This window comes from Urocampus carinirostris, chromosome 16 (genome assembly GCF_059441175.1).
Source record: "Urocampus carinirostris isolate Australia breed hairy pipefish chromosome 16, RoL_Ucar_1.0, whole genome shotgun sequence".
NCBI lineage: Eukaryota > Metazoa > Chordata > Actinopteri > Syngnathiformes > Syngnathidae > Urocampus > Urocampus carinirostris.
The window spans coordinates 35627998-35649165 of record NC_142364.1 but is presented as its reverse complement, the minus strand read 5'-3'; the positions used below and the strand labels follow the sequence as shown (position 1 = coordinate 35649165).

Below are 21168 nucleotides of genomic sequence, written 5' to 3'. Positions count from 1 at the left end.
CCCTGCCCACTGCCCGAGGATGGCTGGGATGGGCTCCAGCCTACTGAAGATAAGCGGTGCAGATAATGGATGCTCTAATATATCAGCTTTAAACTACACAATCTCTTTATTCCATACATTTTAAAATTGAAAATCTTTCTTGATTTTGGTCACAGATTGTAATTAGGGTACGATGGTGGGTCCTAAAGTCAGACCAGTTGAGAACCTCTGCTCCAGTCTATAACAAACTTCAGATGGGCTTTTACGTATGCACTAGTTTAAGCAGGGCATTGCAGGATTTGAGACCCTGGAGGCATTGCATGTTACTTATGATGGTATGTTTCTTTGGTCTCCGTTCTCTGATGGCCATTCACTTGCTTTCCTTGTGTGGGTCAGAAATTTTGCTCATCGTTCTTGTGATCATTTCATTTTTAAGGGAGAGAGAGTGAGGGGAATTTGCGCCTTATTGTGTTAAAAATAATTTTTTTTGTTTGTTATGCATTTCCTTTAAGATGGTGTCATGACCAGATTTTGCAGTAATGTTTAATAAAAAAATCACATACATTATAAGTAGCATCAAACAAAACCAGAAACCAGAGTTTTTGAGAAGCATTCATTTTACTCTTGTTGAAAACACTTGAAAACTATTTTTGATCGACCATCGACTGGCATAACACTTTATATCAGGGGTTTCCAACCGTTTTCAAGCGTCAAGTTACTTTATTCCCCTTATTAGTGCAAAGGGCACCCAGTTTTATAAGCATTTCTAAAAAAAATAACTTATCTTGTATTACTGACTATGTTATTATTGCAAGTAGAAAGAAGAGATAAAAAAGGAAGGGAGATAAAAGAAAGAGAAAAAGAGATAGACAGTGAAATAGAGAGAAGGAAAGAAAGATAAAAAGACTGCATAAAAAGACTGCAGGAAGGAAGGAAAAGAGGGAATGAGAGAGAGGAAGATAAAGAGAAGTAAAGATTGAAGGAAAGTATAAAAGAAAGAAGGAAGGAGAAAAAGAAAGAAAAATTTAAGGAAAGAAAGAGAAGAGAGATTAGAAGAATTTGGCTTAATTTGACACGGTCAACCACAAAAAAAAAAGTAATAAATTTACCAAAAAATCACTATGACCCAGCACTGGTGAGCTATTTTCAAACAGGTCAGGGGGCACCCAGGTGCTTGCGGGCACCAGGTTGGAGACCCCTGCTTTAAATCTACTCAGGAAAATTTTAACAAAAAACTCTTTATAAGTAGTACATCTTTTTTCCATTTTTTGCATTATCCACTCATGAAAAAATATATAAATTCACCTCATCACTATGGAAAAGAATATTTGCAAGAATAATTAACAACACTAAATTACAGTTAACCTCCAAGGTTTGGTGGTCCCTCTCCCCAAGCAAACCCTCCTGGGCGATCTTCAGGCAATGGATTGTAATCGGCATCATCATCACGAGTGTCAAACAGCTTCTTTCTGGTAATGAGATAATTCAGGGTTTTGAGGGGGTAGGGATAAAAACATAAGAATACATATTATTTAAGATTCAAAGTAGGGATGTGAAACTCATTTTTACCTAGGGCCATATCAGCATAATCTTAAAAGGCCTTAATGTAACTTATAAATGTTACTAATGTAATTGGTATGTAGAGATACTCTCTGATTAGCTACAGAAACTTCTTCTGTCTTGTTCTTCCTTCTAAAAAAAAAATTCTCCCCTTTGTATCCAACTATAGACTCGTGTGCCACACCCTCCCGCCAGAAGACCATCTCTGTTCTAACTGATTAAATTCGTCCGCCTGGAAAAGTTTTCCATTGTAATTGAAAAAAACGATGTGCATGTTCTCGTCAGAGAGGGGCACATGGGGAATGTCCGCATTATCTTCCCTCTCCACCCCCGCTTGGGTGGACTCGAGTCACGGCGGCTATAAAAGGTGAGGGCACTCCCCCCAATCAGCCATGGGGCACCCCCCAATTGGGGTGCAAGGCCCACGGCGGCGAGATCTTTAGATCACCCGTGGGCCCCAAATGCTCCTGCCGCTGGCAAAGACGTGACCCACAAGCCTTTCATGGTAAATCGTCTGCATTTACAGTCGTATGCAAAAGTTTGGGCACCCCTGATCATTTTCAAGATTTTCCTTTATTAATCATTGGTTGTTCAGATCAGCAATTTCAGTAAAATATAACCAGGGTTGGGTAGGGTTACTTTAACTTGATTACTTTCAAATACTTTTGGACTACTCCAATACCAAATATGCTAATAAAAGACAAAATAAAGTAATATGAATAAAATTACTAAATTTTGTGCAGGCTTGGGGAGTAACGGAACATATGGAATGGCAAAAATTATGTTGGCAAGTTGTTTGGATTTCTTTTCATTTTGTTTCTGTCGCATTTTATGTTAGTTTTGCCGGAGATCAAAGAGATCACAGCCAGAAGAGAAAGCTTACCACGTGTTGTGAGTCATAATTTTATTCATATTTAGTTTATTTTGTCTTTTATTAGAATATTTGGTATTGGAGTAATCCAAAATAATTGAAAGTAATCAAGTTAAAGTAACCCTACCCAACCCCGAATATATCACATAGGAGACAAACAGTGATATCTGATAAGTGAAATTAAGTTTACAAGATTTACAGAAAATGTGCAATAATTGCTTGAACAAAAGTAGGCAGGTGCATAAATTTGGACACCCCAACAGAAAGATCAATACATCCATTTTTAGTAGAATCCTTCCTTTGCAGAAATTACGGCCTCCAAACGATTCCTATAGCTTCCAATGAGGGTCTGGATTCAGGTTGAAGGTATTTTTGAACATTCATCTTTACAAAACATCTCACTTTAGTCAGGTTTGATGGTTTACGAGCATGGACAGCCCGCTTTAAAGCACACAACAGATTTTAAATAATACTCAGGTCTGGGGACTGAGATGGCCATTCCAGAACATTATACTTGTTCCTCTGCATGAATGCCATAGTAGAATTTGAACAGTGTTTGGCGTCGTTGTCTTGTTGAAGTATCCAGCCCCGGCACAACATCAGCTTTGTCAGAACATTGTTCGCAAGTATCTGCTGATAATGACTGGAATCCATGCGACCTTTAACCTTAACAAGATTGCCAGTACCTGCACTGGCCACACAGCCCCACAGCATGATGGAACCACCACCACTGTGGGTAGCAAATGTTTGTCTTGGAATGCTGTGTTCTTCTCCCGCCATGCATACCGCCCCTCGTTATGTCCAAATAACTCAATTTTAGTTTCATCAGTCCATAGCACCTCATTCCAAAATGACGCTGGCTTGTCCAAATGTCCTAAAGTCAGTTGAGAACCTCTGCTCCAGTCTATAACAAACTTCAGATGGGCTTTTACATATGCACTAGTTTAAGCAGGGCATTGCAGGATTTGAGACCCTGGAGGCATTGCATGTTACTTATGATGGTATGTTTCTTTGGTCTCTGTTCTCTGATGGCCATTCACTTGCTTTCCTTGTGTGGGTCAGAAATTTTGCTCATCGTTCTTGTGATCATTTCATTTTTTAGGGAGAGTGAGGGCCCGGGGATTTGCGCCTTATAATCCGTTGCGCCTTATTGTGTTAAAAATAAGTTTTTTTGTTTATTATGCATTTCCTTTAAGATGGTGTCATGACCAGATTTTACAGTAATGTTTAATAAAAAAATCTCATACATTACAAGTAGCATCAAACAAAACCAGAAACCTTTGAGAAGTATTCATTTTACTCTTGTTGAAAAGACTTGGAAAACAAGGGTTTTATCTTGTACTACTTACTATGTTATTATTGCAAGTAGAAAGAAGAGGAAAAAAAGGAAGGGAGAGAAAAAGAGATACTCTGGCTTGTCCAAATGTGCTTTAGCATACCTCAACCTATGTTTGTGGCATGTGCGCAGAAAAGGCTTCTGACGCATTACTCTCCCATACAGCATCTCCTTGTGCAAAGTGCGCTGAATAGTTGAATAATGCGCAGTGACACAATTTGCAGCAAGATCATGTTGTAGGTCTTTGTAGCGGTTCTGTGGGTTGAGTTTGATTGTTCTCACCATCCTTCGCCTGTGCTTATCTGAGATTTTTCTTGGCCTGCCACTCCGGGCCTTACCTAGAACTGTGCCTGTGGGCTTCAATTTCCTCACTATGTTCTTCAAAGTGGAAACTGACAGCTGAAATCTCTGAGCCAGCTTTTTATATCCTTCCCCATAACCATGATGTTGAACAATCTTTGTTTTCAGGTCATTTGACAGTTGTTCTGAGGCTCCCATGTTGCCACTCTTCAGAAGATGCAAGGAAGAGAACAACTTGCAACTGGACGCCTTAAATACCTTTTCTAATGATTGGCTTCACCTGTGTATGTAGGTCAAGAGGTCAATGAGCTTCCCAAACAAATTTTGTGTTCCAAAAATTAGTGCTAAAGATATACAAATTAATAGAACAAGGGTGCCCAAATTTATGCACCTGTCTACTTTTGCTTAGGTAATTATTGCTTACTTTATGTAAATCCTATGAACTTCATTTCACTTCTCAGATATCATTGTGTTTGTCTGCTATATGATATATTTAACTGAAATTGCTGATCCGAACAACCAATGATTTATAAAGGAAAATCTTGAAAATAATCAGGGTTGCCAAAGATTTGCATACGACTGTATGTAGCACTTTTTAAGTCAATGAAGACCTCCCAAAGCACTTTAAAATGTGTTTCACACTTACCCATTCATCAAAGTGACTTGGCTACAAAATAAACAATGTGCTGTTTTTGGGACAGTCCTTAAGCTTAGTACACATTTGTTTCTCAAAATAGGCACAATACAGAATCCTGTGTTTCTTTAGGAATTTAAAACATTGCCATCTCTACTCAACTCCCTTTCCCCCCAAACAGTTTCTCCTTTGTTAATTACAAGTGCGGGTTTTTCTTGTCAACAATTTAATTTGTTCTTTGATTTGATTTAATTTTCCTTGTCATGTCAAGTCAAGTCAAGTCATTTTTATTTGTATAACCCTAAATCACGAAGAGTCTCAAAGGGCTTCACAGATTATTACACTATATTACACAAACTATTTTTCAGCCGACAAGAAGAGTAGGTTATTCATATGCAATGGAGTAGAAGTGAGTTTTAAGTTTAGATTTAAACATTTCCACTGAGGTTGCAGATCGGATCTCAGGGGGAAGAGCATTCCACAGCACCAGTGCCCGGATGGAGAACGCTCTTGAACCTGCAGAACACTTCTTTGCTCTCGGGATCACCAGAAGACCGGCACTCTCAGATCGTACGCTTCGGACCGGGACATAGGGGCAGATCAGATCTGAAAGATAAGAGGGAGCAAGTCCATGTATGATTTTGTACAATACTAAAAGAACCTTGAAGTCACATCTTTGGCTAACTGTTAGCCAATGCAGGTTAGCCAAAATCGGTGTTATATGATCGTACTTTTTTGTCCTAGTTAAAAGCCTCGCTGCGGCATTTTGTACTAGCTGAAGAGACTTGATTCTGGACTTCGGTAGACCGGAGAGTAGTGCATTACAGTAATCGAGACGGGAGTTAACAAATGCATGACTTATAGTTTCCGCATCAGACTGAGACAGTATTGAACGGATTTTAGCAATGTTACGAAGATGGAAGAAAGCGGTTCTAGTAATTTTCTTTATATGCATCTCAAAGGATAGATCAGGGTCAAATATGACACCTAAATTTTTAACTGAGTCACTCTGTGTGATATGACATTTGTCAATGTTCACAGCAGTTTTTGAGAATAATTCACGGCATTTAGATGGACCAATGACTAACATTTTGGTCTTTTCAGAGTTAAGACGCAAGAAATTGAGTGACATCCACTCTTTTATCTCAGTGAGGCAGGCCTCCAAATTTCCACAGTTTAGTGTGGAAGATTCCTCCAACGGAAGATATAGTTGAGTGTCGTCTGCCTAGCAGTGGAAGCTGATATTGTACTTGCGAATAATATCACCTAATGGAAGCATGTAAATGTTGAAAAGAAGGGGGCCAAGCACTGAACCCTGCGGAACACCGCAGGTAACATTAAAGGGCTTAGATGTCATTTCACCATATTTAACACAGTGCGTCCTGAGAGGTAGGATCTGAACCACGAGAGGACGGTTCCTGAGAGACCAATCCATTTTTCCAATCGTTCTAGTAGGATATTGTGGTGCACTGTGTCGAAAGCAGCACTAAGATCCAGCAGCAGCAAAAGTGATGAAGCGCCAGAATCCATTGCCATTAGCAGATCATTTGTTACCTTGATCAGAGCTGTCTCAGTAGAGTGGTTAGCCCTGAATCCTGATTGCATGGATTCAAAAAGGTTATTCTCGGATATGAAAGCATTCAGCTGCTGTGCCACTACTTTTTCAAGTACTTTAGAGAGGAAAGGTAGGTTTGACACAGGTCTGTAATTACTTAGGATTTCTGGATCAAGGTTGGGTCGTTTCAGTGTGGGTTTAATAACAGCGGACTTAAAAGCTGCTGGAACTACACCTGAGGAGAGTGATATGTTTATAATATTTAGAACTGAAGGCCCAAGGACGCTAAAAAGACTTTTAATAAGTGAAGCTGGGAGCGGGTCGAACTGGCAAGTTGTCGGTTTGGCCGCATTCACCACCTGTTTGAGATCATCAAGTGACAGTTCACTAAAACCGGCCATTTTCCCAGGGCAGCCACCCTGTGGTGCATCTGTAAATTTCAGTCCTTTAACATGTGTGGTATTAATAATTTCTTTAGCAATTTCTTCCTGTATGCATTGAATTTTCTTAGTAAAGAAGACCATTAAGTCCTGAGCAGAGTGTGTCGAACTATCTGCGATAGTCTGTTGCCTTGTAAGCGATGCTACAGTGTCAAAAAGGGCTTTGGGATTGTTCTTTTGAGACGCAATCACCTTCGAAAGGTAGGCCGATTTTGCAGAGGCAAGGGCCGCTTTATACTTTAACAAGCTGTCACACCAGGTTTGATGAAAAACCTCAAGCTTGGTTGCGCGCCATTTTCTTTCCAATTTCCTGCATTCTTGTTTAAGGGTTCTAGTTTCATCAGTAAACCAAGGCGTGCGTCTTTTAGGACGTGATTTTAGTTTTATGGGCGCTATTGAATTCAGCACACTAGTCACGGTGGTGTTGAACTCATTCATGAGTGAGTCAATCGAGTCATTGTATGTAGGAAAGGACGCAACTGCTCCAGGAAGGAGTTCAAAGAGCTCAGAAACTGTGCCAGTGCTTATATTGCGTCCGCTAAATCCTTGAGCTTTTTTAACACTACATTTAGTTAGCACCTCAAATGTAACTAAATATTGATCCGAGATAACGGTAGTACACGGTAACACCATAATGTTTGAGGTTAAAACTCCTCGAGTCAGAATCAAGTCTAGCGTGTTCCCATTTTTATGGGTTGGCAAATCAACCAGTTGATTAAAACCAAATGCATCAATTAGAGACCTAAACACAATAGTAAGTGAACTGAGTGGGGAGTTCATATGAATGTTGAAGTCCCCCATAATTATAATTTTGTCTGCATAGGTTACTAGTTCAGATAAAAGTTCAGCAAATTCGTCTAAGAAAAAAAAACATAAAAAAAACAAACAATAAAACATAGTTTTTCCATGGCCATTGTTTATTTGTGTGCGATATTATTCTCCTTCTGGACTGATCAATCCATATCAATGAACTTAAAAAGTGACAACATATAGCTGATGATAAAAGTAGAGTATTGCTTCCTTCATGATAAATATTTGAAACAATATGAGGCTATTTCAAATTAATTGAGGTGGAAAACCGCGAGCACCAACTGCTGGCCGAATTGGTAAACACCGAATTAAATTCTGAAACAAATAAATATAATTCAAAGCAAATTTCTCTAGTTTGTAAACTAAATGCAGCTACTTAATGTGAAGTAAGTTATTAATTATTCAAGTCACAAAAATACAGTTGGGAATGTCCACGTTACCTTCCCTCTCCACCCGCATTGGAAAATATGTCACTATTCATATACAATAAAATATCATATTTCTGATCATTATTTAGTTACATTTGAGGTGCTGGCTAAATGTAGTATTTAAAAAACTGAAGGATTTAGCGGACGCAATATAAGCACTGGCATAGTTTCTCAGCTCTCTGATCTTTTAGGAGTAGTTGCGTCATTTCCTTTATATAAATGCTCTATTGACTCACTCATGAATGAGTTTAATGCTACCCTGGCTAGTGTCCTGGATTAAGTAGCACCCATACGGCTTAAATCACGACCTAAAAGACGCACACCTTGGTTTACTGATAAAATTAGATCGCTTAAACAAGAATGCAGGAAATCTGAAAGAAAATGGCGCGCTACCAAGCTTGAGGTTTTCCGTCAAACCTGGTGTGACAACTTGTTAAACTATAAAGCAGCCCGAGCCTCCGCAAAATCAGCCTGTTTTTCGGAGGTGATTGCGGCACAAAAGAATAACCCCAAAATTATTTTCGACATTGTAGCATTGCTAACGAGGCAACAGATTATCCCAGATAGTTCTACCCATTCAGCCCATGACTTTATGGTCTTGTTTAATAAGAAGATTAAACGCATACGGGAAGAAATTTCTAAAGACACTTTTAATACATCACATATTAAAGGGCAATAATCTATAGATGTGCGACATGGTGGCTGTTCAGGGAATTTTTCCTGATTTAGTGATCTGTCACTCGATAATCTTGAACAGGTGGTGAATACGGCCAAACCGACCACTTGCCTGTTTGACCCGCTTCCGGGTTTGCTGATTAAAGGTCTTTTTGGGGTCCTTGGACCTTCAGTTCTAAATATTATAAATATATCACTCTCCTCAGGTGTAGTTCCAGCAGCTTTTAAGTCCGCTGTCATTAAACCTACACTGAACCGACCCATCCTACCTCTCAGATAGGATGCACTGTGTTAAATATGGTGAAATGACATCTGAGCCCTTTAGTGTTACCTGTGGTGTTCCACAGGGTTCAGTACTTGCCCCCCTTCTTTTCAGCATTTACAAGCTTCCATTAGGTGATATTATTTGCAAGTATAATATCAGTTTCCATTGCTACACAGATGACACTCAACTATATCTTCCGATGGAGGAATCTGGCACACTAAATTGTGGAAATTTGGAGGCCTGCCTCACTGAGATAAAAGAGTGGATGTCACTCAATTTCTTGCGTCTTAATTCCGAAAAGACAGAATATTAGTTATTTGTCCATCTAAATGCCGTGACTTATTCTCAAAAACTTCTCTGAACATTGACAAATGTAATATCACCCAGAGTGACTCAGTCAAAAATTAAGGTGTCATATTTGACCCAGATCTGTCCTTTCAAACACACGTGAAGAATATTACTAGAACAGCTTTCTTCCAACTTCGCAACATTGCTAAAATTCGTCCTATGCTGTCTCAGTCAGATGCGGAGATTATAATTCACGCGTTTGTTACTTACCGTCTCGATTACTGTAATGCACTACTCTCCGGTCTCCCGAAGTCCAAAATCAAGAGCCTTCAGCTGGTACAAAATGCTGCAGCGAGGCTTTTAACTAAGACAAGAAAGTTTGATCACGTTACCCAGATTTTAGCTAAACTGCATTGGCTTCCTGTTAGCTTAAGATGTGATTTTAAGGTTCTGTTGGTATTATAAAAAATCATACATGCATTTGCTCCCTCATATCTTTGAGATTCAATTTCCCCCTATGTTCTGGTCCTGAGCCTTCGCTCTGAAAACGCTGGTCTACTAGTGATCCCAAGAGCCAAGAAGAGATCCGCAGATTCGAGAGCGTTCTCCATTCGGGCCCCGGTGCTGTGGAATGCTCTGCCCCCTGAGATTCGATCTGCAACCTTAGTGGAAATGTTTAAAACTAAGCTTAAAACACACTTCTACTCTTTAGTATATGAATAACCTATACTTTATGTTGATAATATGTGTATCATTGCCCTCATGTAGGTTAATAGTCTGTAATAAGTTTGCAATAGTCTTTAATCTGTGCAGCCCTTTGTGATTAAGGGCTAGACAAATAAACATGACTTGACAAATAAAATACAGGCTAGGCACAGAATAACCAAGTCAGGAAAGTGACCGGAGGGGGGCTTATCCACACAGAGAGGGATGGCAGTAGATGGCCTCAGGATTTTCAGACATTGAACCACACCTTACCAAAACAATGAAACACAAAAAAATATCTAAAAACGAGAAGAAAAACAAAGCAAATGTGAAGTAAAAAATAAAGTATGTTACAGTTAAACAAATTAAACTAAATAAAAATGACCAGTTTAAAAATTAGGGGTGCGCACAGACGTGAGGTGTTACTGCAGAATGTTCTACAGGTGAGAACCAAAATGGCTGAATGCTGCTTCACTATAAGAGCAGGTTCTCACCCTAGGAACAGTCAAAAAATTGCTACCAGGACACAAGGAGCCGGCAGGGCTGATATAATAATAGCAAATCAGACAAATAAGATGGCCCAAGAATGTTGAGACATTTAAAAACAAGTAAAAGCACCTTATACTAGATGATGAAATACAGAGGGAGCCAATGCAGCGATTTCAAAACTGGTGTAAGCTCTCCAACCAGCCCCCATAAGCACACGTGCTGCTGAATTTTGTAGTAGCTGCGCTGGCAGTAGTTTTTTGGGGGAAGACCAGAAAGCAGGGCATTACAATAATCTAGACAAGCGATATAAAAGCATGCTTATACCAGTGTAACCCAAAACAAGGAAACATCAGCATCAGCCCCCCCTCGTGTAAGCCTGAGAGAGAATCGGGCGGACTCTGGCTGTATTCTTGAGATTACAAAAGCTAATTATAGTTATATTTTAAATATGTGGTTTAGGCTATGACTCAATCATAACCCACATTTATTTACACATTCTGAAGGTCTAAACTCTTGTAGTTTTCGTTTTTCTCTCTAACTTTCAGGACCAATGGCTAAGACCTCTGGTTTGTAATTCCATTCAAAGCGGCGCTGCCACGAGTGGCTGCCTTTTCCTGCAGCTGCCCTATTGTATTATTGTCTGCTCCTATCTTCGGTGTTTTTTTCTTCCCGTTTTGACAACTACACTATGGATTACTTCTATCCTATGGCACATGGGGTTTAGCGCACAAAAAATGCGTGTATTCAAGGAATTTCAACTCCTTGCCCTGAAGAATTCTCGTGCCGGCGTGATGAAGGGGCCTATCGTGAAAGAAGAGCCGGAGCTAGCGAAGCGGCTAGCGGCGTTATAAGTCTTCGGTACCATCCGTAATCATGGTAAATGCGAACTCACGACCAAATAAGATCGATTGCTGGTGGAAAACATCGAAGCGCACAGGGAGCGCAGTTGCTGTGTTTTGCGGAAACGTAACTCACGTTTAGCATTCCGGACGCTAACATGTAGCCACCATGAGCTACCCGGCTTCAACGTCGCTAAACAGACACGAAAGCCGGGGGGAATCGGAGGGGAGGCGGACTTGCTAACACAAGGTGGTGTATCCCTGGATTTTCACAAAGAAAAGTTTTCCATCTGCCGCAGGGATGTTGAACTTTTGGACTGGCGTGACATCATCCACTCCGCTACAAGCACCCCTAGGGCATCATGTTAATCTGTTAATAAACAACGGGGTAGACTGCTGGAAGTGTGAATTTCCCTACTGGATGAATAAAGTATGTATCTATCTATCTATCTATCTATCTATCTAATTGTTGAGCTGTAGACAGTTCTCTGCCATCCATGACTTTATTTCTAAAATGTTTTCTAACAGGATTTTCATCTGACTTGTGTCATCCGGGGAGTTGGCAATGTAGAGCTGGGTATGGTCAGTGTAACTTAACGTACAGTCAATAGTAATTACATAAGTAAAAGTAAGTGCATGCTGCGCATTCACCTTTTAAAGAACAATTATTAAAAAAAAAACGGCAAGAGAGAAGCCAGGCCCGAGTTAATGATTGAGATCTTAAGCCCGGGCCCAAGATCTTACCTCTGAGATAGGGACTCACCACTGCCGTTTTAAAGGCGGCAGGGAAAACGCCCATCTGGAGAAAGAAAATGACTGTATCGAAAATCTGTTCTTCAAGGAATCCATAAAATGTCTTTAAAAGCAATGTAGCGATCGGGTCTAAAGAGAAGGTTGTTGGGTTGACTTTGGAGATAAGTCGACTCTTGTTTCCCCTTGTAAAATCAGTTGTCGAGCTATTGTAGGTCTGACATAAGTCATTCGACTTCTGAAGTGGTCTGCAAAGTCCTCACAAAGAGCATTTGTCTGCTCCAGGAGGGACATTTTTAAAATCAACTTTAGTTAAAAGATCGAAGGTGGAGAAAATTAATTTTGGGTTGTTTTTAAAGTGAGAAGAATATTATCCTTGCCTGTTTGAGTGTTTGATTGTAGGTTTTGAGTTGTTGATGTAACGTTTCCCGATGTGCTTGATTGTAGTTCTTTCTCCACCTTCTCTCAACAATTCTGCCATCTTTTGGGGTCTTTGACCATATCCAGGGTTTGTACACCTTTCACATAGCCAAATTCAAACACATTGTAAAGGACTTTCAAAGCCAATTTTTCCAGTGCCAGTAAAAGAAGAAATCTGGCACTGGTTAAACGAGTGGGATCCTAAACATTAGTTTCAAACCCTACTTCTAGCCCCAACCTTTTTTCTGAACCCAAACATTGGTTTGAAACCGTAACTTGCTCCAAACCCCAGCTGCCAACAATAGTTCTACACCTAATCCTAGGTGTAACACTAGCCCTAACCCTGTTTAAAACTGTAACCCTAACTCTAAATCTTTTTTGGAATCCTACATCTGTTTAGAACCCAAATATGGAGCTCAAACCAGAGTTTCTAATCCCAAGCCTCAACTAATTCTAAATGTAACCAAAGTGTCAGCCCTATTTCAGAACCCTAAATTCAGTTTAATGCCCTAACAGGTAGCTTAAACCTACTTTTCTAACCCTTGGGTTTCCTCGATGTTCTCTGGTTGATTGATGGTAGACCGCAAATACAGCTACAGTGAGTACAGTGTGACGGCGGACTTTGGAACATCCAGTGGACATATTTAAAGCTGCAAGTAATTGTTCGACAGATAGTCATTTTTTTCTCAGCATTGTCTCTCGGGCCACATAAATGACGGGGCGTTTGACAAATCTGTTTTGAAAAAAAAAAAAAAAACCTCATTTATAAGCGCTAAAATGGCAAAAATCTTTAACATCTCACAATATCAATGGAGTCTTCAGCCATCTTCCTCCACCTGGTTGATTGGGAAAGATATCTTCCAAGAAGAAATACACGTGACCCACAGCAATACCTTGAAGAGGCAAAAGACGTTTTACTTAAAGAGAGGACATATTTAACTACCGTGAATTCCGGACTATAAGCCGCTACTTTTTTCCCAAATGTTCAGCCCTGCGGCTTATTCAGTGAAGCGGATAATCTATGGAATTTTTCTAACGGCCACCAGCGGCGCAGGAGTTTAAAAGGTAATATTAAGACCAGTAGAATATGTGCGTCAAGAAAGACTGCAATAGCTAAATTTTAGCATATATTTTCTGTAAAGGTATGATATGATAATGGGGAAAATGCCATTGATGACAATAATTATCAGGAGGTGGTTAAGGACGATCTTCCGTGTATTTCACAAATCCGGATTGCTTTGTTTTGAGAGTCACGCTTGACGCATAGCGAGGGTGATCCTACTAGCGTGTTGGTACCTTTCAAAGGCACAGTTTAGGATGAAAGTTATATTATTATTATTAAAGCTTTGAAAACTCGGTGTACCGTCTTTCTTCGTAAATATGTGTAACCATGTATAATATGTATTTGCAACTGTATATTTTTGTAATGTATTTATTTTAGAAATGTATTCTGTTATGTGTTCTACGGACGAATCAAAAATAAGACGGGCTGATGGGAAATGTGGTAGATCTGAGTTACCGGTAGATCTGTCTGTTGTTGCAGCGGACAATAGTGGATATATATTTTACCCACCCTTAACTTTGGAAATATACATTTTGTTTCCTTGGATTACTTTCAACGGGACACCAACTTTACAAGTCTGCATCATACCTTTATTACGGGTATCATCTTCTATTTGTGATATCAACCGTGACTCTGGATTTGTGTACTATGTCATGATATTTGGACTGTGGGCTTTAATAATGTACGGTGTAAGCCATGATCTTTGATCTTTGCAGTCCACAGATGGAATAAGAGATTGCTCTGTCCACTCCACGCATCGGCCCGGTATTGCAGTACCTCCGGGAACGGTGCATTCGCAATGTTCGCAGCAAGGCTTTAGGGCTAGGACCTTAGCTTGGCCTTTTGGCTGAGAGTAAGTGTCCCGGGCTCCTAGGCTTTGTAGCATATTATGAACTGACCGATAACGGATAATGGATAATGAATAACGATGATAGAACAATAACCCTTAAAAACCCCTGAACGTCATATTAAAATATAATATTGTGAATGTGCTTGATTACTGTTGAGATTGTCATGATTGTTTTATGTTATTAGTGTCAATAAATTTGTTCAAACCAAAAAAAAATTGATTGCTATTAAGATTTTCGAGAAGGGTTGTTCAAGCCTCACATTGTGTTTGATGTTAAACGTCATATTGAAATATAATATTGTGAACGTGCTTGATTGCTGTTGAGATTGTCAAGAGGGGTTGTTCAAACCTCACACTCTTTGTTTTCTGTTATTAGTGTCAATAAATTTGTTCAAACCAAAAAAACTGTGCAGTACCTCCGGAAACGGTGCATTCCCAATGATCGCAGCAAGGTTTTAAGGTTAGGACCTTAGCTTGGCCTTTTGGCTGAGGGTAAGAGTCCCGGCTCCTAGGCTTTGTAGCGTATTATGAACTGACCGATAACGGATAATGAATAAAGAAGATAGAACAATAACCATTAAACCCCCCCCGTGTTGACTGACATCAGCAGTCATCGTGGCTGTGCGCAATTGAATATATTGCTGATTTTTGCTATCCGGAGATGGAATAAGAGCTTGCTCTGTCCACTCCACGCATCGGCCCGGTATTGCAGTACCTCCGGGAAGGGTGCATTCGCAATGATCGCAGCAAGGCATTGAGGCTAGGACCTTAGCTCGGCCTTTTGGCTGAGAGTAAGTGTCCCGGCTCCTTGGCTTTGTAGCGTATTATGAACTGACCGATAACGGATAATGGATAATTAATAAAGAAAATAGAACAATAACCCTTAACCCCCGACTGTGGTTCTGAATTTGTACATTATCTATGAAGTTACACTGATCGCTGCCCGGCCCTGTGGCTAGGACCTTGACCCAGCCTTTTGGCTGTGACAAGTGTCTCAGCCTCTTGGCTTTGTAGTGTATTATGATTAGACCTATAACGGATAATAATTGATAAAGAATATAGTACAATAAACCTCTAAAAAAAATGTTACGCTGCCTGGCCCTGTGGCTAGGACCTTGACCCAGCCTTTTGACTGGGAGCAAGTGTCAGGGCCTGTTGGCTTTGTAGTGTATTATGATTTGACCAATAACAGATAATTGATAAAAAATATAGAACAATAAACCTCTACAACATCCCCCCCCCCATTTGTTGAACTTACAGCCTGGCCCGGTATAAACTTTTGACAGAGTCGCAAGATTTAATGCGGGCCCGTGGCTTGTACATGGGTGCGGCTTGTATAAGTACAAAAGTATCAAATCACCCAAAAAGTGGTGGGTGCGCCTTATAATCAGGTGCGCTCTATAGTCCGGAATTTACGGTAGACAGTATTTTGAGGATAGTCAAATTACCTAAAAGATCTATAATGATGGAATTCCCCAGCAGAAGTGAAAATCCCATCAGCACCCAGGGCAGAAAGGGTGCTTGGAAATTCAAAAGGCCGAAGAAATTCATTCGAACATTTGGATTTCTTCTACTCCAAATATACACTAACATTATTGTGAAAGCATGGCCCAAGAACACCAAACTCACTAACGTTCCAAATAACTGAATTCAGGTTAAGGAACCTTAAAAAATATGTCTTCAATTTGGTTAGTTCAACAAGGTAATTAGTTAACAAACTTGGCAACTATTTACTACCTAAAATTACCAAGGAAATGGTACATCGCGTTTGTACAAGTGTGCTTTGGAAAACTTGTTCTTTTTCTTCAGACTCTGATACAAAATAAACACGACCGTATTGTGTCACTGTTTAGTGTTGCTGAGGTCATCTGGGGTAAAAAAGAATACAAAAAACGTATTTACACATGATGGTCATCGTGGCGGATCATGATCTATTTCACTGCATAATTGTTGATTGAATTAAAAGATACACCAGTTGGATGTTAACTATAATTCAGTGAACCATAAAGTACCATTTGTGTTACCTTGATTTTATTCATAATTGTAGATATTTATGTCCTGATGTTTTATTATTATTGTTGATGTTATTATAATACAACAGATTAGAATAGTCTTAATATCAAGGTGGTGAAACATTGTATGCAACAAGATTAGACTAGCCCAAGTTATAATCATAATAGTGCAATGAAAAAATGTTGCATTGTAATAATTAGCAGAAACATATAAATCCGAATAAGTGTATATTATATATTATCAGTTTTGCACGCTTGTTTAGGATGGTGATGGCCCTGGGGAAGAAACTGTCTTTGAGCCTGTTGTTTTTATGGGGCTGTAGCAGAACAAAAAGGTAGCGGCCGGTAAGAAGAGTCATTTATATTGTTGATAGCTCTGCTGCTGTGTTGCAAGCCGAGAGGACAATGAGTTCCCAAGCCATGTTGATTACTCTCTTAGTTTTTCTGCTCCTTCTCGTGATCCCAGCATACCACTCCATGACACCGTATGCCAGAATGCTCTTCATGTGGCTTTGTAGGACACCAGCATTTTTGTTTTCAGGTTGTCCATCCTAAACATTCTTAGGAAGTGGAGTCTATGCAGCCCTTCACTACCGCAGCCCTGGTTTTAGCAGACCAGGATTTATGCACACCAAGGAGTTTGAAGGAGTGGGCTCTCTCTACTCAGTCTCCATTGATGATGGATGGAGCTGGGTCTCTGAAGTCAAGTATGACTTCCATGGATTTCTAAGCTGCCCGCGTGCGCAATTTCAAACTGCGCAGATTTTCTCAGCGCACAAGAAAAGTTAAATTGCGCAAGAAATTTGGAGTTTGCTTTTAGAAAATTATTATTGTATTATTTTATAACATAAAGACATTAAAATATAGAGAGACAGGTGTAGTTTACTTCAAGTATCGCCTGCACAGTTGGTTCAAATAGCTTTGTAACTTTACTTCTCTACCTACGTGACCACGGCAATGTAGGCGCAAGTGTTTGTTTTTTTTTGAGAGAAAAGGGCTCTTTGGCACCCAAATGTCTCTTCAGATCGTTTTGTTGCTTTCATCCATATACTCCCATGTAAATTATCCACAAAAATGACTTAAAAGGGGAGGTGGAAGCAAAGAAAAAAGCAAACAATACAAATGAAAAAGGAACAACAGAAAAAAAAATTAAAGGGAAAAAGGGAGAAAAACAGGATAAAAGAGGGAAATAAACAGAGAAAACAATGAAAAAAGGGGGAAAAAAAAACAAAGAAAAAGGTAGAAAAGGAGAAAATTAAGTAACAAATAAAAAATAAAACAAAACTAGAAAACAAAAACAAAAAACCCAGGAAAAAAAAGTAGAAAGCTAGGGAAAAGGACCAAAAAGCTAGGAAAAAAGAAACAAAGAAAAAAGGGTCAAATATAAAAAGGAAAAAAATAAATGTTTTCGGGGGATCTTTGATCGCTCGTGTTAATTTCAAATAGGTTGCAAATTATTTAAATGTAACAGTCAATCTTTTTGCCAACATTGTACCTCCACTAAAATGTGTGAATAAAACCATTTCTGTATTGCGCAAACAGGTATATAAATCCACATAATGTTAGCAGAGGTGGGTAGTAACAGAATACATTTACTTGAGTAAGTTATTGAAGAAAAAAACGGTACTTTTACTCCAATATATTAGGCAACATTGAAGCATTGCATATTACTAACATTCAGAAGTGGGTAGATAATAAAAATTATCAAAGTCCATCCAATCAATCAAAAAAATACATTTAATTTAAAAGTAGATTATTTTAATCAACGTAAATGCAAGTGCTTTAATAAACAGTTACATAAAAAAGTATGAAATCATAGAAATAAGTTAAGCACATGTAGCACAAAGTAGCACATTCAAAGCGCCAATAATTATCTTAACAGACTCTGCAAGCAGAATAACAAGCTAGCCCATGAACTCTAACAAAGGAGACATTGCATATTGTAGGTGGTGTTTCGCACCCATTTTAAGTGGACAATGCATTTGATGTGAGGCCAAGGGTGCTCCTGCTTAAAGGCCCGGTCACACAGCCTTTCACGGGCGTATCGAGGCTGAATCATGGCCAGAAATTTCTGCCCGTGAAGCAGACGCTGTTGGACGCTTTGAGATCGCGATACGGACGAGATACAGCAGTGCTTTACACGCGGTAAGAAATTCACTCGCGGTTGGCCGCGCGAAAAAGTTTTGCGCTGCTCAAAACTTTAGACCACGGGTAACCGCGGGCGGCACACGTGGTACACACGAGGTAAAGACGCGGTACGAACGTGCTACGGCCACGGCCAAGACGTGGTTACGCGCGGGTAGGACGCGAAATTTTAGCGAGTAATCGCGGGTGGAGCAAGGTCATAGCACGTTTGTTCTGCGTCTGTATCGCGGTGTTATCACGTGAATCAGCGTGTGTACCGCGTGTAAGCACAGTCAAACGCGACGCAGCCGCGGTTACCCACGATAAGGACGCGGAACAGTCGCCGGCGTCTGTTTCGCGGTCATACCACGGGTAAACAGCGGGTTTAGCCAATTTTGCACATTTTTCACCGTGTCCGCTTCACGGGCAGAAACTTCTGGCCTTGATTCAGCCTCGATACGCCCGTGAAAGGCTGTGTGACCGTGCCTTAAGCGACATTTTCGATCCGTTTCATCCGTCAACAACATTTTCGTACTTGCGTGGAGGGAATTTATTAAGGAACGAAGTAACGACTTCAATGTTGTCTAATGTAGCGGAGTAAGAGTACTATTTTTTCTTCACAAATTTACTCAAGTATAGGAATTTAATAATACTCGTAGAAGTACAAAATTTCCCATTACTTGCTCAAATAAAATGTAACAGAGTAAATCTACTCCATTCCTACCCACCCCTGGTAATATGTAACAAAAGATACTTTTCTAAAAAAAAAAAAATGGAAATCTCATGTAATAGTTGTTGTAAAAACTGCCACGTGTGGGACGTGCAACCTGTCCAATACTACATTACCTAATTCATTCAAATTTGAAAAACTAGTATTGCAGGAAAGCTAGCAGAATTTAACTTGCTTTGATGTCGGGTTTTGGAGCTGTTTGATGATGATTTGGTAACCACATTTGAGATTGTTTTTGCTCACTTGTTCCAAGTGACGCTCACAGACTTTGTGCGATTGCTTAGACCCATAGAAGTTTACAGGAAACATTGGTGTTCAGTATTTTTCACCTTGTCAGCGTCTCCACTTCCTTCGAGTATGACGCCTCATCCCATAAGCGATAAGGCTGACTAAAGTGGTTTTGGAAGCCAACTTGACAATTATGTTTCTGGGACGGGTTGGTTAACAGTCCGAGGTGTACAGGGAGAACAGTAGAGGGCTCAGCAAATATTGTGGGGTGAATAAGACATGCTGAGTTCCACGCCGGTTAGACGGATATGCTACAGGTTTAAGCGGGACAGGCCTGCAGTCATAGCTATAGAGCCAGATGATGGTCAGTCATTTAAGTTTTGGAGATTTTAGCTTTTGGATGTAATATATAATAAAGCAAAAGTGCTTACTCGAGTGCTACTTTTCAAAGTTCTCGCCGCAGACCGGAAATAGCTCATTGTTGTTGTCGTTATTGTGCTTTTCTTTGTCTTTTGGTAGTCCAATAATAGCATTGTGTCACATGGGTATTGCCAGGGGGGAACAGAGGAGGGTAGAGGCCACCCACCTGACACGCTCAGCCCAACCACAGAAAAGTGGGCGTAGTACTGAACGCAGTCTGGGCAGAGCATATGCTATATCAATTATGTTGTGTATGCCATCTGACACTGGCATGGACTCTCATGCCCCCTGTAGCACACAATGGGTGCCTCTCCCCATGGAGCAGCCCCTGCTAGCAGGGAGATGTTAAACCTCGGCGTGCAGGTTGCAAATGATTCGCGCATGGGCCTATTTGCACTTGCAGTAAAAAGTGTCAGTGTGTGGGGACGTCCGCATGTGTGCGTGCTGTGCATAATGCAAACGCATTCCTCTACTGTAGTAAGGAGGACTCGGTCTCTTTTTTGAGAAGCTGCTTTTTTGGCTCAGCTCAATAAAAATACCATATTTTTTCTCCAAAGATTATGCAACAAAAACAATCCATTTATTAATAAGAAAAAAAAAAACAATGAAAAAAGCAACAAAAGAAGATGATTTTTAAAAAGAAAAATAGGAAGGAAAAAGGAAACAAAAGAAGAAAAGTAGAAGAAAAAAAGTGAGAAAAGACAAAAGCATGAAAAAAGGAAGAAAAAAGAAACCAGGAAAGAGGAAAAGAAAAAAATGAAATAAAAAAAGAAAAAGCAAGTAAAAATGTTATTGGGAGCCCCTTTGATGATTATATTACCAATAATCATGTAATATTATGCACATCATGAATTAACATATATTTTAATTGTATTGTTCTACTAAATCATAACATTTATTTTTTCACTCTCCAGTGGATTTAACTTGTTTAAACAAAGCTTTTTATACCATGTAACTTTAAAGTTAAGCAACTGGAATTCCTGTGTGACTCAATAAAATGTCTATTTCAAATAGAGGTAAGAAAGTTATATTATTCAGATCACATATGGAACATGCTTACCAAACTATCAGTTGAATTCCAAATATAGAGAGAGAGAGAGAGACAGAGACAGAGACAGAGACAGATAGATAGATAGATAGATAGATAGATAGATAGATAGATAGATAGATACTTTATTCATCCCCGAAGGGAAATTCACATTTCCAGCAGCATCCCTGAGCTGAGAACAATCGAAAATAACACGGGAGCTGCTGGAGTGGCTACCATTCGTGACGGCGCCGTCACTAAATACAAAGAAATGTTTATCCTTGGTGTCACAGAAAAAGAGCAGCGCTTCCTCTTTACACCTCTACGTGGCTTACGTTAGATGTAATTTCAGCTTCTCGACAATAGATTC

The 21168-nt window shown here is 39.8% G+C and overlaps 1 protein-coding gene and 1 pseudogene across 4 annotated transcripts in view; one reads left to right on the top strand and one right to left on the bottom strand.

Annotated features, from left to right (window-relative positions):
- Window positions 1-508: 508 nt before the first annotated feature.
- derl2 (derlin 2) overlaps window positions 509-21168 on the bottom strand; it is a 35853-nt gene continuing 15193 nt past the window's right edge. Inside the window, exons 5-8 of one of the 4 annotated variants that reach the window (XM_088319626.1) lie at window positions 15706-15901; window positions 13147-13237; window positions 12305-12442; window positions 509-1448 (exon numbers count right to left, since the gene is read on the bottom strand). In XM_088319626.1, coding sequence (XP_088175752.1) covers window positions 1340-1448; window positions 12305-12442; window positions 13147-13237; window positions 15706-15901 — 534 coding nt within the window. In that variant the 3' untranslated portion in view covers window positions 509-1339. Of the gene's footprint in view, window positions 1449-10464; window positions 10574-12304; window positions 12443-12875; window positions 13078-13146; window positions 13238-15705; window positions 15902-21168 lie in introns of all 4 variants that reach the window. The other 3 variants (XM_088319628.1, XR_015847069.1, XM_088319627.1) reach the window with 3 other exon arrangements.
- On the top strand, window positions 14724-14994 carry LOC148351201 (U2 spliceosomal RNA; annotated as a pseudogene).